The sequence below is a fragment of the Saccopteryx leptura genome, chromosome 2 (assembly GCF_036850995.1).
Source record: "Saccopteryx leptura isolate mSacLep1 chromosome 2, mSacLep1_pri_phased_curated, whole genome shotgun sequence".
Lineage (NCBI taxonomy): Eukaryota > Metazoa > Chordata > Mammalia > Chiroptera > Emballonuridae > Saccopteryx > Saccopteryx leptura.
In genome coordinates, this window is record NC_089504.1 from 333,102,033 (window position 1) to 333,118,524 (window position 16,492).

The following is a 16,492-nucleotide window of genomic DNA, read 5'->3' on the forward strand; positions in this document are numbered from 1 at the left end:
CTCAGCTCCTGGCCCAGACCTAGTGAGTGACTGAGAATCTGTTTTAGCAAGACCTCGGGTGGTGGGTATTAAACTGCAGCTGCAGGCCATGTGCATCTTCGCCTATGGGTATTGCCGCAGCGGCCGGCCACATGGCTATGGTTTTATGCCACTCTGCCAGGCACTTGGTGGGTTCTTTCTTTAGGGAGCTTATTTCCTTCAGTCTTAGGAAATATTCTTGTATTATTTCTTCAACAGTTTTCTCTTCTGAATTTTGTTTCTTGGTTTGAAATTCCTATTAGTTGGACATTGGGTCCTCTGCATGGCTCTTATCTTTTGGTTGTCCAGGTTTCTTGACTTTTTCTCCTACTTTTACATCTTGGTTTTTGCAGTTTTCATTCTGGGAGATTTCCTCTCATCTTCTATTCCTTCTAATGAGTCTTAAAATTTCTACTATTGTATTTTAATTTTGAAGAGCTTTAACACTTCCTTTAAAAAATAAAATTTTGGCCCTGGCCGGTTGGCTCAGTGGTAGAGCGTCGGCCTGGCGTGCGGGGGTCCCGGGTTCAATTCCCGGCCAGGGCACACAGGAGAAGCGCCCATCTGCTTCTCCACCCCTACCTCCTCTCCTTCCTCTCTGTCTCTCTCTTCCCCTCCCGCAGCCAAGGCTCCATTGGAGCAAAGATGGCCCGGGCGCTGGGGATGGCTCCTTGGCCTCTGCCCCAGGCGCTAGAGTGGCTCTGGTTGCAATAGAGCGATGCCCCGGAGGGGCAGAGCATCGCCCCCTGGTGGGCAGAGCGTCGCCCCTGGTGGGCAGAGCGTCGCCCCCTGGTGGGCAGAGCGTCGCCCCTGGTGGGCAGAGCGTCGCCCCCTGGTGGGCAGAGCGTCGCCCCTGGTGGGTGTGCCGGGTGGATCCCGTTCGGGCGCATGCGGGAGTCTGTCTGTCTCTCCCCGTTTCCAGCTTCAGAAAAATACAAAAAAAAAAATAAATAAAATTTTTCCTGTTTCATGGGTGAATACACACACACACACACACACAATGTATTGATTTCAGAGAGCAACAAAGGGAGAGAGAGACAGAAACATCAATCCGTTTCTGTATATGCCCAGACTGGGGATCAACCCAGCAACTTTTGAGCATCCAACCAACTGAGCTATCCAGCCAGAGCTTGTGGGTGAATATCTTTAGAGGGTTGTGCCCTTTTTTTTAAAAGACTTTATTCATTTTAGAGAGGAGAGAGAGAGAGAGAAAAAGAGAGAGAGAGAGAGAGAAGGGAGGAGCAGGAGGCATCAACTCCCATATGTGCCTTGACCAGGCAAGCCCAGGGTTTTGAACCAGCGATCTCAGCATTCCAGGTCGATGCTTTATCCACTGTGCCACCACAGGTCAGGCATCCTTTCCTGTGTATCTTGGAGCTCTGTATTTTGGTTGTTGGTATTGGTCAACTGTTGGTGCCCTTGGCTATTCCCACCATGAATACAACACAGCAAAGCTAATAGGAAGCTCTGTATATGCAGGCAGAGCTGGTGGGCTGGGGCCTCACAGCAGTGACTGGGCAGAGCTGGTGGGCTGGGGCCTCACAGCAGTGACTGGGCAGAGCTGGTGGGCTGGGGCCTCACAGCAGTGACTGGGCAGAGCTGGTGGGCTGGGGCCTCACAGCAGAGACTGGGCAGAGCTGGTGGGCTGGGGCCTCACAGCAGTGACTGGGCAGAGCTGGTGGGCTGGGGCCTCACAGCAGTGACTGGGCAGAGCTGGTGGGCTGGGGCCTCACAGCAGAGACTGGGCAGAGCTGGTGGGCTGGGGCCTCACAGCAGAGACTGGGCAGAGCTGGTGGGCTGGGGCCTCACAGCAGTGACTGGGCAGAGGCTGGGGAATCACCGATGTCATGCTCTTTTCTCTTTGGTCAGTTCTCCAGAGACATTCAATAATGTCCTGCTTTGGAGGTGGATGGATCGGGGAGTAGGCCCAGCTGTTAGCAGAGGAAGGGTGCTGAGGGTCTCCCCACTAACCATAGCCTTAGTGTGGCTTGGGGTCCCAATCCAGAATCTCTCTAGTTCTGGATTGCCAGAACCTTGGCCAGCAGTAAACCTGTCTTCTACCAGGGACAGGGCAGTCACAGGCCGTGGCCGGGAGAAGGGACTTGGGGGGTCTACTACTTCTAAGTAATACTATTTTCACACCCATCCTGAACTTTCCACCTTAGGGATACCTGGTCCCTCCAAGTTCTAAGCATGTGGGGAATCTGCAGAGCAAATGGGCTCGTTCATGTTGGCTTTCTTTCTTATAGACATTTTGGGGAGTAGTGAAAGCTGGCACTAAAATTATACTCCTCTGTCTTCCAAAGTTTTCAGGCTGTTCTTTCTTTCTCGCTCACTTTCTCTTTTTTTTAAGAGAGAGAGCAAGAGAGAGGGACAGGCGGACACAGACAGGGAGAGAGATGGGAAGTATCAACTCATAGTTGCGGAGCTTTAGTTGCTCCTTGATTGCTTCTCATATGTGCCTTGACTGGGGGGCTCCAGTCGAGCCAGTGACCCCTTGCTCAAGCCAGAGACCTTGGGCTTCAAGCCAGCAACCATGGGATCTTGTCTATGAGCCTACGCTTAAGCTGGTGACCTTGGGGTTTTGAACCTGGGACCTCAGCATCCCAAGTCGACACTCTATCCACTGCGCCACCGCCTGGCCAGGTTTCAGACCTCTTTTATTCACTGCCATCTCCTATCTTTTTGTCTGCAGTTGATGCCATTTTAGTGAGGGTTTGGGGTACAGATGAAACATGGTTCAGTCTACCATATTTAACCAGAAGTTCTTGTCCATTTTATAAACATTTTTACGTATGTACATATAGGTTTATATAACTCATTTTGATCATTTGTATGTATACTTAAAAACTTCTTTTCCATTGATGGCCTTGCTTTTTCCATTCAACCTTAGGTTTGTGAGCTCTTCACACACACACACCCAGCTCATTCCCTCCACGCAGCTTTGGAAGTGTCCCAGCAATCAATGTATCACATTTTTTCACATCAATTTCTCTACTGATGCATCTCAGAAACACAAGCTATTGTGGTCTTTCAATCAACACACTGGCTCAATGTAAATCAATCTTTATTTTTATTCTGAAGTATAACTTGTCACAGGGAAGCAGTGAGTTTTTTTGTTTTTTTTACCATCTGCCAATAGCAATGGTGAAATAGCTAATGGTGGGGGCCTGGGAGCCTGGAGGGAAGCCCCTTAGAGGACCCGGTATGGGGGAGGAGGGCTTTGGGGGGGAGGGCTTTGGGGGGGAGGGCTTTGGGGGGGAGGATGGGAGGGTACAGACAATAACACACACACAAACACACATCTTCTCTCTCTTCAAGGAAGGATTTTCAAGAAGCATTTGCCCATGCTTTGAATTAAATATTTTTCATGCCAAACCAAACCTACTGAAGAGAAGTGAATTAATGGCTAAGGGGAGCCTTAGGCCCCGGTTGGGGACTCAGCTGAAGGCTGCTCTTCAGTGAGTGAATTTACAGTCTTCACCAGAGCTCTTCTCAGCTCCACAGCTGGGGAGAGGCTGAGAAAACCCAGGGAGGCCAGTGGAGGGGTTCTGGGAAACAACAAGAAGCCAGGTGTCAACAGCAGCTCCTGGGACAGCCCAGGCGAGGGAGGGTGCTGCTCCCAGCTCCCTGAGTGACAGACAGAGGGAGAGGGCGGGCCAGGCTGTCAGCCTGCTTGCGCTGGGCTCTGCCACCCATCTCTAGGGGCCAAGCTCAGCTTTGAAGGGTAATGCTTCTTTAACACAAACACGGAGAGAGCCTTCCTGGCACGCTCTGAAACTGCAGTGCATGTGGGGGTCCCGTCAGGTGGGTCTCAAGGCCCTTCCAGCCCAACCCGAGAGGAGAGCCAACTTGAAATAAACATGGGGGTAGACTGAGAGGGGGTTGGGGGAGCACAATAAATAAAGGTGACACTGAATGACATGGCTTAGGGGGATGGTGAGGGTGGCTCCCAGGAGAGAAGGGGTACAGCAAGGCACTGAGTGGGGGGAAGCAGACTCAGCCCCCCAAACACTGGTTTGTGGAGTGAGAGGCCACGCTGGCAGGGCTGGGTGTGCGGCCTCAGGACTGGTCAGGAAGGAGCCGGGTAGGGTCTGGCTCCAGCGAGTGTGCGCACGGCTCTCTCCAGCTCCTCCAACCGGAAAGCCTGCTCCTTGCACCTGACAGGCCTCTGCCCAAGGCAGGCAGAGGGGTCATCAGAGGCCGCATCAACGGGGACTCGCCCAGGTGTGCCTTTTGCCTTTGAGGGAGAGAAGAAAAAAAGCCGCTATAGGGTGAGCAGAGGCAGGGTACCTCCCCGGTAACAGCTTGGCCTTTGAGAATGCACCGGAGAGCGCCTTGCTGGGAACAGCCCGGCACCTGAGGCAGCTTCCTTGTGTGCGACTGACCAGGGGCTGCGGGAAGGGCTGGGTGGGGCTGGCGCGCGGGGCAGAGCGCTGCTCTGCTTTGCTGCGTCACTGTCACTGCAGGCCAGCTGTCTACTCCTCGTGCTTCAGTGCATCCATCGAAACCCAGGTGAACAACACAGGCGATCTTCGGATGCCAGGGGAGCGAATGAACATGGGAATATACAACTTTCCTCTAGGCTGATTCTCTTCAAGTTGTGCCTCAAGCCCTGGAACCCTTTCGATGCACTGGCCACACAGCCTCCCCCTTTACGACTGGATGCTTCCTAAGACCTGCTTGGGGCAGGCACTCCACAGGGACCCTGCATTGTGCCCTCCCCACAACTCCGTGAGGGACATGATGTGGCCCCTACTTTAGTGACAATGAAGTTGGTGCAGAGAGATCAGATATTAGGTTGAATTGTATAGAATTGCCGACAGTTGACTGTTTTTTGATCTATAAAAGTGCAATTTCATATGGCTCAGCAGTTCACATGGCTAGGGGTGGCAGGGCTGGGACGAGAACTCAGGCCTGCTTACTTCTGATCTGTCCCCTGCAGAGGATTTCAGGAGGCTAGAGGGAAGGGAGAGCATCCAACCCACAGCCATGCCCCCGGTGGCTCCCTCTCCCCAGACCTGCCCACTTGCTGCCTCTCTTACATGCGCTGCCCTGTAGCTTCTCAGGGATTGTAGGTGGGGGAGAGGGGGAGGTGAGGAGGAGAGAGGAGCGTGGGGAGTGGGGGAGAGCTCCCACTCATTTCCCGGTGGGTGGCTGCCAGTGCACCCAGGCTCCTGGAGTGCACGAGCTGGGGAGATGAGCTGCCACGCTGATCCACACGTGCGCCATGCTCACTGGGTCCTCTGGCCCCAGGGGCACCAAGTCCAGCTGGGCTTCTTTCTTGATAGAGACTAGGGGCTGAATATCACTTGCACAATTTTCTCTGGCTTGAGTGTGAGGAGACCTCTCCCCACCAACCCCCCATCATGGTTCCGAAGCTGGCCCGGCCAGAACAGCAGGCACGGGGCAGGGTGGGAGCTGGGATTCTTGCCCTTGGTTTCCATGCCCATCAAATGGGGACACTAAGCCTCCCGCCTATTCTTCCAACAGAACAAAATTTGACCTTGGCAGTGCAAGGGCAGGCCAAGCTCCGATGCCGACAGCTTCAGTAGTCCCAAATTCTCCCTCTGATTCGGGCCTGCCCTGGCTGAGCTGTTCTGGGTGAGCTGATTCGGCTTCCTCAGCTACCTGGTAGGTCTCTGGAGGTCAAGGACTACCCCCTGCATCACCTATCCCAAGGGCTTGGTGAGGACTGGACTGCCTAGAGCAAGTAGGTGCTCTGGAAACGGGAGTTTTACTGGGACTGTTATGGAGATGGGGGAAATGAAAGATTCCGCATTTTATAAAGCTGCGGATGGTAACAACCACTGTTGTAATCACAGTAATGGATAGGAGGGGTGGTTACCATTATCAACTTAGCGCTCCTCTCTGTTCAGTGCAGGCAGGGTGGGGTCTAGCACCACTGTTCCCCCAGCGCCTTCCCAGAGCTCAGCACACACAGAGAACTGAAAATCTCATCTACCACTTCCCAGTTCTGGAGGACTGAGTGGGAGAGAGGAGGGCCCTGGGGGAGGGGAGCCGAAGAGGGAGAGGTAGGAGTGGGGTTGGAAGCAGCCGGGTACTCACTGGGGCCCTTTGGGTCCAGCCAGGGGGAGGTGCCCCTCTGTGGGTCTGTAGAGTCTGTCCCGGTCTCGCTGGCCAGGCTGCTCTGGCTCCCCGACAGGTGGCTGGGTGGGCGCGTGAGCTCCATCTTCGGGGACTCCATGCTTCCACCTGCAAGAGACCATGTGTGAGCCCAAGTGGCTCAGAGCTGGGCCCTTTGGACCTTAAACTCAGACAGGGATGCTCTCAACTTGACAATGAGCTGATATAAAGTCTTCTCGTTTTGGATTTCCAATGGGTGTCTATGGGACAGTCTACCCTAACCCTGGGAACTGCTCCTCCCTGCCCCCACATGGCTGTCATGTTCTAGTGTGGCCCCACCCTCTGGCCACTGCTAACTGGTCTATGATATATAAAGGCCACCAAATGGTCGTTTCACTAAGGAACAAGTAAAGTCACCAACATGAAGACAGACAACAAGGAGGAATTTTTCTTGCCTTCAAAGAATGAGGATGTGGGTGGCAGGGGAAGGGTATATATTTCAGTGACTCAATGGGTTAGTAATTGCTGCCTTTACTAACTCAAGGGCCCTCACTCAAACATGTCTGTTAGTTCTTGCCCAGCCCAGAGAGCAGAGTTGGCGCCTATAATATTGTATTCCATCTTTTTCCTATCCGCTAGACCCACTTGGTCATAGCTGGGAGTTGGTGTGAGGAAGGGGACCAGAGCTCTGGGCGGGGGGTAGAATCTGCCTTGGAAACCAAGGCTGGCAGTAAGTTTTCCTTCACACTTTCCTAAGATAGGCTTTTGGCCTGAAGGGCTTAAGAGATCATCTAGTCCAGGAACAGTTTTCATCTCTTTGTCATCTTCACCTATTGATATTGACTACGTGGAAAACTGCACTGTGAAGGATTCTGAGGCCGCATCTGGCTCCATGGGAAAGCGCATCATGATCAACTAGTAATGCCTGCCGCTGACCCAGGAGTGGGAGTGCAGGTAGTATGCCAGGCATTAGCCATCTCTGATCTAGCCTGAATTCTCCTCCCCAGCAGGAATTCCTTCCATGTCAGCTCTGGTAGGAGATCACCCAGACTTGGGCGCAGGACATCCCAGTTTAGGGCAGTTATAAAACTTTCTTATGCACTGAAATCAGCCTCCCTGAACCATCTTTCAATGATCCCAGCTCTAACCCCTGGAATAACTCTGAGTGAGGCTGGCCCTTTAGCCAGGAAGACATTTTGTGTGTTTAAAGGAGAGGAAAATGAGTCCCCGAGGCTTGTTGGCACCAGCCTCAAAGCTCCAGTTAATTCTCTTTCAAACAGCAGGGTCACAGAAAAGAGCTCCGAGATGTTAAATTCAGAAGGAGCTATGGAGAACACCTTCTCCATCCTGCTTGTGCTAACTAGTAGGAAACGGAGGCCACCTAAGAGGTCACAGTACATAGATGAGGTCCCATTGCGGTCTTATGGCAAAGCTGACCCAGTCCAGAGAACCTTGTGTCTGACTTTCAGAGTCTCATCATTCACAAAGCAGAATGTCATCTGGGATGTTCACAGGGAGCTGGGGCAGCCCAGGTGTTCAGGTCAAGGGTCAAGGGTCAAGGGTCAGGGACCTGCCTCCCTCAGCCCTGAATATACACGTGAGCCTCCTTTCAGTCCTGCTCCACAGGCGCCTGCTGGGGAAGCAGCGAATCCCCCTGCACCTGCAGCTTCAGAAACCAGCAGTGTGCTTCCCACGCTCACCTGGTTCCCCCCAGGATATGTCACCTTTCAGGTCTCTGACCCCAAGGGGCGGGAGTCTGTCTTCCAGGCTGGAGGAGCTGAGATCTGAGTCACTGTCACTGTCACTGGAAACCACTGGAAAAAACAGACACAGGGACAGGAGGTCACCGCTACTGGCCACCACCAACTGGCACATTGGACCGAGGGGGACCAGGGCAGGTCTCCCTCCTGCCAGGACAAAGTGGCATAGAACTCCAACGTGCCCATGTGTTTGGGGCACGGGAACAATGGCCTGGGGATGGGGACAGCAGGCTGCTCCTTTCTGCCGGTCAAAGAGGTGAGTCCTGGTGTGAGGAGGCTAGACTCAGGCCCAGCATGACCAGTACCAGCAGGGAAGGCTCACCCCTTGGCCAACCACCTCTACAGGTCAGCCGCTCCCTGTGGTGGAATGAGCAGCCTCTCGCTGTGGTAGGAGCCGGTTATGCCCTATGATGCAGGCACAAAAGCTCTGAGCCTTGCACCTGGCTACCCTCAAAGGCGCAACGCAATGCTCTGTAGCCATGGGAACTGCAGCCCTCGCTGCCGCTTATGGAGCACTCCAGGCACTGAACACATGCTAATTCACTGACGCTTCAGTTCCGTAGGAAACAGCATCATCCCCATTTTATAGGTGAGGAAACTGACCCACCTGCCCAGGTAGTCAGTGCAGTAGCCAGGATTTTAACCCTAACAGTCTGGCTCCACAGCCTGTGTTCCTAACCATTCTCATTCCACTGGAAAAACTGAACTGGGAGCCAGCAAGCTCAGGCACTCATCCCAGTTCATCCAGTAACTCGCAGTGGGGTCTCCTGGATGCAGAAGGGAGCTGGGATGATGGGGGTTGAGATCCTAGGAGAGGGGAGAGGAGGCAAGCCCTGACAGGGACCACCCACACTGGTGGAGATCCTCTTTTTCTGGACTGAATGGGACCATGTTTGGCAAGTTCGTCACCGGTGGGAGTCATAATACAAGATATATTCATAAGTTAAATATTCTGTTTCAATTTTAAGCATAGAAACGTACATCCATTCAGCAATCTTTTGATCTACAGCCCTGGTGCTTCTTTGGGATTGGGTCCACATGGTCCTTTATGTCTAAACGGCATGTGTGTTGGGCTGTCTATGATCTCCAGGTTCGGCGTCTGTTCGTTAGAGCTTAGAGACGGGGACAAGGCAAAATGAAAGCAGAGTCCTTTCCCTTCCTATTCCTTCTCCTGTTTTTTTCAGTTGTTCTGCCCATATCTAACTCAATAGCTATTTTAAGCAAGTGGCTTATATCTAGACTTTCCAAAGTCTTGGTTTTAATGAGACAACTCTGTCTTTTCTGACTCTTTTGGTCCAATTTACATGCTACTTAATTAATTGATGTAATTATAACAAGTACAACTGTACAAAAGGTTTAGGATCACAGGTAAGCAGCTCTCACAGCTGACTAGCTCATAGGATGGGGTAAGAGCCAGTGTGTTTCATCCAGGGAACGCAAGATGCTGGTTACAGACGGGGCTAGGAGGCACTGTGCTAGGTACCCAGTGAGCATTATCTTATTCATTCTGCCAGACAACCCTGTACCACAGGAACCCCATTTGGTGGGATATAAGATTGGAAACAAAACTGATCTACACCAACGGTGGCTAAGAGGTTTCACATGACTCGCCAGACCTCTCTGGGACAGTGGGCAGAGAAGTCTGAGATTGCATGAACACCCAGCTGGAAAAAGAGCCTGGTCAGTTAGGGAAATCCACTGTGGGTACTGGACGGGAAATAGGACCTGTGCCACTTAGCCTCCCCGGAACTAGAGCCTTCTGGAAAGCCTTCATGCCTTCAGCCTGTGTCACCTGTCAGCTAAAGGGAGTCACAGGTCACAGATCAAACAGCCAGAGGATTGGAATGACTATTTCAGCTCTGAGATTTTCAACCTTGTGCTTCCATAGCAGAGTGGCTGGCACATAGTAGGTGCTTTGTGAAGCTTTGATGACTAATCAATTCTTTCCTCTCCCTTCTCCCCTCTCCCCTCTCCCTTCACCTCCTAAACAGTCCTTGAATCAATGCAGAGCTCAAAGCCTCATCATATTTGAGAGATGCAAGTAAAGGCCTGACTGATTTTGCAACTGCTTTTCAGGCCTTGGACTGGGTTTCTTTGATCGTAATTCCACTGAGACCAGACTTAATTGGTGTCGGTTGTATAAGCATTTGCGTATTTTTGACTCACTGACTGACTAAACACCAAAACCTCCATCCGCAGACAGAGTGGGAGGGGGCAGGAGGCGGCTGCAAAGGAATCAGAGGATTCTGCTCCCGGCTGACCTCCAGCAACGGGGGGGGGGGGGGGCGGCTGCACGCGAAGCAGTGCAATCCCTTGGGAGAGCATGGTGACTGATCTCTACAATGGTTTCCCCGTCTCTCTGGAAGGGATGCTTAAGGATAACCTATTCATCCTTTCTGACTTAGAGTGTTCCACATCGCTTCCATTCTTGGCATGCATCATCTTCATTAATCTGGGTAGGGGGCACGTGGGGCTCCAGGGTGCTGAAATAATGCCAGGATCTTTTGGTGTCAATGGGCAAATGCCAAAAAGCACAAAATACCAATAACCCAAATGAGACCATGGGAAAGGATGTCCCAGGATCCACGGTACAGTGGCAAAGTGATTTATCACATTTCTTGACCCTCCTCCTCTTCTGTCGTACCTGGTCACAGCGCTGGGTTGGGAGTGGGTGTGGGTTTAAATTGCAAGAAGACTGTGCTGGGCTACATTGGGAGAGCAGTTTTTGTTGTGAAGGGTGTGCCTTGTCAAAAGCATTAACCCTGGATGTGGGGTTCGGCTGCCATGTTGCCTGGAGCCCAGGTGGTACCTATGTTACGCAAGGTTTCAAAAAAATAAAACCTCCTCAAGTTAGTCAGTTGGCTTGCTCTTTGCCTCCTTTTATAGACCCCAGAGGGCTATAGCCATGGAAGGAGGGGGTAGCCCCAGATGACAATGAGCTCACAAAGGCATCACAGAGCAGAGAAGCAGCCAGCTAATGAGACTCATTCCCTTCAGACACGTCCCCCTTGGCTCAAGCATCTTTGCTTATTGCGTCTGGGATTTGTGAAACCCAAACCTTGGCAAACTGGCCATTCGACTGTGTTGCCACTCCTTGCCCTGCACAGCAGCTGTGATCATAAATCTTCCAGGTCTATTAACAAAGTGCTTAGGCTCATAAATCTTTTGGTCCTTGCTCTTCCATCTTCAACAAAACAGTCTGTGTGTCTGAAGGCTGATTTTTTTCCCCCTCTAGTTCCCCAGAGGTTGAGTCTAGCATGGCTCGGTGATGAATGCTTGTATTTTGCTCACACCTGATTTTTCAGATTGGAGATGGGAAAACACCAGGAGGAACACTGTCCCAAGTGCTTCCCCAAGGAGGCATCACTGAATGGGTTCACTTGGGATTGCCATGAGGCAGGGAGGACGGAGGGCCTTCCCCTCCAGTGGCCTGAGCCCCTGGACCACTTGCTTGGGCAGCTGCCTGGTATCCTGAGATTTCCCCATCATGCCCCAAAAGGGCTGTCAGCTGCTGAGGACGGAAACCAGCACCAGCCATGCCCATTTCTCTGGGGAGAGGCCAGCCTCCCCCCACCCGAATCCCTCTCGGATGGATCTGCAATCTGACTGTCACCATGGAAACTCAGAGTTTGGCACATAAAGGTGGGGGGAAGTCTTCCCTTTCGGAGAGTCTTTCTAGACTGCCTGAAAAACTAGGCATGCAGCTGCAGTCCTGTGGAGATGCCTTGCCTGGATGGTCCAGAGGACTGGCCACGTGATCTCACTGCCCGGCACTGGGGTTGGGGGGACCCGCTTCCTGGCTGTACTCAGCCACCACCTCTCTTTGTGACCCTGTGCACCTGCCAGGGTCTCATCACACACAAGAAGAGGCCAACCCGGACAGTTACTGTGGGTCTGAATTCTAGGACTCGTCTTCAGGTCAGCTTTGTTCCATCAGCAGAGAGACCCCAATGCCCCCCTCTGGTTGAGAGGTGAGGAGATACGACTCTGGGGCCACACAACACTGCTTGTGGCCCAAGGACAGCTGGCAGCCTGCGAGCTTGGGAGGCACTCGCGAGTTGCTGCTGCTCTGCTTGGAGGCTCCCAGAGCCCCCAGAAACTATGGGAATCAGAGAGGAAGAGAGATATTTTCAGCAAACATTCTGCCAAGGCAAAGCAGATGGTGGAAAATTCTGTATACTAAAAACAACAATTTTTTTTTAATGTAAAGGAAAGATGATAAGACCCTGGGGAATGCACAGACATCCCCAATTAGCCTTCTCAAGGCCACCAGGCTGGCATGGCTGTGGAGAAGAGTCCCAGAGCTGTCCCCACCGGGACAGGTGAGGGCCAGGCCTGCAGCCTGAAATCCCACTGAGATGCCTGGCAGGTCTGGGGCTCCATTTGGTGGCAGCAAAAGCGAAGTGTGGGGTGCTGAAGAAGCCCCGGCTCTGAGTCAGACAGACTCGCTATGTCCCGGCCCTGCTCCTCCCCAGCTGTTAGCTCTGGGCTAGTTTCTCCGCCTCTCTGTGCTCAGCAGACCCATCCGTGGCATTGGGGGTGATGGGTTTCTCTCTGGGTGGTTGTGAGCATTAAAAGAGGTAACACAGGTGGTGTCTGGCACTTGATAAATAGGAGGTACTTGATAAACAGGAGCTATCACTTGACGGGGTGCACCCTGAACCCACGGCCCACACCTCCTGGCGCAGGGCTGCCTCTGGGGTCACTGTTGTTCTGTACCCAGGCCCACCTCACAGGGTGGACTTGTTCTTTTCAAGAGCTTATATTTCCAAGTTGTGCTTTATAAGACGCTGTGGGCACTAGATGCCTTCAAAGGCCATTTGGAGGCCGAGTTGGGATCTGAACCCAGGCCTGCCTCGTGTTGGAATTCCTGCTCTTTCCTCCTCTCCTCCATGGGTGTGCAGGGCACCCATGGGTCCAGCCTCCCCGCTAATGCTTTGCTCCCTCAGAAGCCCCCTCTCCAGGCAGGCCAGTTCATTTTCTGTTTCCCCTACATGCCCTTTCTGGGTTTCTCTCTGGGCCCTTTCCCCATCAGAGGCAGGGGCCTCACTGTGGGAGAGAAAGATTTCTGGTTACTCCCAACATCTAGGGTCAAATTCTGGCTCTGTCCTGGATGCTCCTGGGAAAATACTTTCATTTCAACCTCAATCTTCTCATCTGTAAAATGGAGACAATCATAACTACCAATAAAGTAAGATCAAGTAGGACAATAGGTGATGCAAGTTTAAAAAGCTATATAAGCCCGCCTGGCTTTTGGTGGTGCAGTGGGTAGTGTTGACCTGGAACACTGAGGTCACCAGTTCAAGTCCCTAGGCTTGCCTGGTCACAGCACATAAGACAAGCAACCAGTGAACAGCTAGAGTGAAGTAACTACTTCTCATCCCCCATCCCCTTTGTAAAATCAATAAATAAAATCTCAAAAAAATAAAATAAAATCTACACAAACCTATAAATATTTTTAAAAATTTGAACCAATCCATCCTCATAGAACCCATTAGCACTGTGCCTCTGTTGAAGTCTCTCTAGCCCTGGGGAGGAAAGGTGGGGGCCAGGCCCTATTCGCTCCCCCCATGACTGCTGGGCAGCTCTTCTGGCCCCTCTCAGATACCAGCTGGCATTGAATTTCTTTTCCTACAAAGGTCTGACTTCCCCAACCATTCCTGGAACTACTCGAAGGTGGGGCCACATCTTAATTTGCATCTGGCTCCTCCCCTCAGCCCCAACACTGGGCCCTGGGCCAAGCAGGCACTCAGTACTGCTGTTGACTGCTCTGGGAAGAGCCTTTCCCAGGGGAGGACACGGCACTGGGCAGAGACAGGACTGCATGGTGGTCAGCAGGGTGGTGGCGAGCTAGCTCCGTCTCCAGAAGGGCTGGGCTTTCCACCAAGCAGGCTTCTCCTCACAGCCTCCCTCTGAAGGACACTCAAGTGGGATGAGCCAGGCAGCTGGTGGCCTCAGCCTGAGCCAGGGACAGGGGGGAGGGGCTGTCTGAGGCCAGTTGCTATGGACACAGGATGAGTGGGTCCTGGTGGGGCGGAGAAAGCTCTGTTCACACAGAGCCTGCTCTTCTTCCAAACCCAAGCTGAGGCCTTGCCAGCGGCATAGCTTCTTCCTTGGTTTTGGAAAGTCTCCGCAGGGTCCTGGAGAGTCAGGGCCTGGCCAGGGAGAAAAGCGGCTCCCAAGTCAGGGACCCGGTCCTCGTAGAGATGGGCCAGGTGGTGGCCAGAGAAGCTTATAGCCTCCCTCCCTGCAGGACCCGGGAGTCAGGACATCTAGGTGCCCTTCACTTGCCAGCTTCTGGACCACCCTGAGCCTTTCTTTATCTGTGAGATGGGGAGGGTCACAGGAACGTCCCTTCTTTGGTTCCCCTTCCAGGCTGCCAAAGGGGACATCAGTGGGGACAGCCCAGGCCAGGCTGGGAATTAAGAGCTAGAGAGTGGAGGGTGTTCTATGCTTGTTTATTCATTCATCATTGATTTTAATTAACTCCCTCCTTTGGGCTCACAGACAAGAGGCACCGGATAATGAAGACAAATCCTCAAATCAATAGAGATGTGGTCACCAGCACTAAAATCCTGTGGTCCTGTCCTTGCTCGAGGTGCTCCAGATAGAACAGGATGGATGGATGGATGGATGGATGGAAGGATGGAAGATAAGAATAGCTTCCTTCAGAGAGAATACAATACTCTGAAGGAGAGCCAGCGAGTGTTCAGGGAGAGGGGAATTCAGGGAGGGCTTCCTGGAAGAGGGGAAATTTAAAAATGGGCTTAATTTACACGTAGAAATGCTTGGGCTAGTATGGGTCCAGTATCCCTGACAGAGACTAGGAAATGCAAAGGCCAGAGGTGAACTTCTGTGGGGCCCGGACAGCCCTAGTGGCTCAAGAGAAAGGTTCTAGGCTCAGGCACTTAAGGGTCAAGGGGTTAGTTTGGTTTAGGGCTGCTCTACCCTGTTTCTCTCCAACAAATTATTGCTTCTGGCAGAGACGAGGCCAAGCAAGAGCCTACCTCCTGCCCACTCCTTTGCTGGGATGTAAAATGTGCCTTCATTAGTTCCCTGACTTCAGCTCTCTACCTGTCTGTCTGTGTCTGTCTTTTCCTTTGCCAATTTGTGCTTTTCTTGCCGATGTTTTAAAAAAGTCTTTGCCTTTGAATCTCTTGTCTTTTCCTCCCGCATGTGTCTGTGTCTCTGTGTGTTCTGAGTCTTCTTTGATTTGTCTCCTGGTTCTTCTTTCTCTGTTGTCAGTTTCTCTCACTCTCCAGTCTCATCTCTCCGCATCTGCCTGTCTCTCTTGCTCCAGGCCTCTCTATCACATGCCTTCAGGGTCTGGCTTTCTTGGCCTCTGGGTTTGTCCCTCAGGTCCCTCACCTGGAGTGGAATCTCAGCCCCTCCTCAGGCCCATGTGCTCAGAACTGGGGTATGCGGACAGGCTGCCGGGTTTGCCTGGACCCACGGGCAACCGAGGCAGGGGAGGCCCGGCCCATCCCTCCTGTATGGAGATCAGCGGGCACAGAGAGCCTCCCAGCCTCTGCTGCTGCTCCTGGACCAGCAGTGGGAAATCAGCTTGGCCCCACTGAGCAGCTGCTTCAGCCCATGATGGACAGGCGGCCCCGGGAGGGAGTCGCTGAGCTGAGTGGAGCTAGCACTGCTATCGCCTACGACTTTATTGGAGTCAGACAGGGCAGGCGGCCCAGATTTATTCACTTCATCCAGGGCCCCAAAGGCTGAAAAATCTAGAGTGGGCGGAATTGAATTGTAGATTTACCTGGTGAGCTAGGTGAGTGCCGGGAGGGTGTGCTTTACTGCACATGGCAGAGCCTAGCACAAGCCTGGCACCCGTGAGCTGAACCGAAGCCAGGGAAGGACTGGAGGGGGGCTGGGCCCTGCTTTCCTATTTCAGCTCAGACCAGGGGCAAGGGGCCCCAGACCGCACCTTCCAGCTGGAATCAACCAATCAGCTGAGGCTGTCATCAGGTTTGGACAAATTCGAAGTGACAGCCATGCCCCTGACCTCAGTGGTGTGGCTAATAAGGGCCTTCTGGTCTTGGTAAATTAATTCCCAAGCAGCTCCAACAGGCAGGAGCGCTGCTGGGGGCAGGGGTGGGGCAAAGGCAGTTTCCTGAGTCCCAGGGCTTCTGTTCTGGGGGTGGCCCTTCCATTCACACCCACCTGTACTGGGCTAGGGTTTGGCCTTCCCTCGGGCTCCGAAGGTCAAGACAAATTAGTATGCATGGGCTTCTCCTTCAAAACACAGCTGCAGAAGACATGGCCAGGCCTCTATTTTCCTGGGATTTAGGAAGAAGTCAGAGTTTCCTGAACGCTGCAGGGTTTCATCTTCTGTCCATGCCAAGATCACAGTGTAAGTTATTGGACCTCTTCATGCCTTAGTTGCTTCTTCTATACAACGGGACAATACTGTGCCCACCGCCCACAGGTTGTCAGGGGATTACCTGAAATAGTGAATGCATGACACCGGGCCCAGCCTCCTACGAGTGACCATGCAATCGCACCAGCTACTAATATGGCTGGGGTTTTTTTGTTTGTTTTTAATTTTTAATTTTTTTATTTTCTAAAGTTGGAAACGGGGCGGCAGTCAGACAGACTCCCGCATACGTCCGACCAGGGTC

The 16,492-nt window shown here is 52.6% G+C and overlaps 1 protein-coding gene across 7 annotated transcripts in view; it reads right to left on the minus strand.

Annotated features, from left to right (window-relative positions):
* Nucleotides 1-3,072: 3,072 nt before the first annotated feature.
* The window catches only part of RPH3AL (rabphilin 3A like (without C2 domains)), a 157,744-nt gene continuing 144,324 nt past the window's right edge, over nt 3,073-16,492 (minus strand). For all 7 annotated transcript variants that reach the window (XM_066363560.1, XM_066363561.1, XM_066363563.1 and 4 more), the window contains 3 exons: nt 7,806-7,919; nt 6,088-6,234; nt 3,073-4,258 (listed from right to left, as the gene is read on the minus strand). In XM_066363560.1, coding sequence (XP_066219657.1) covers nt 4,227-4,258; nt 6,088-6,234; nt 7,806-7,919 — 293 coding nt within the window. In that variant the 3' untranslated portion in view covers nt 3,073-4,226. The remainder of the gene's footprint in view (nt 4,259-6,087; nt 6,235-7,805; nt 7,920-16,492) is intronic.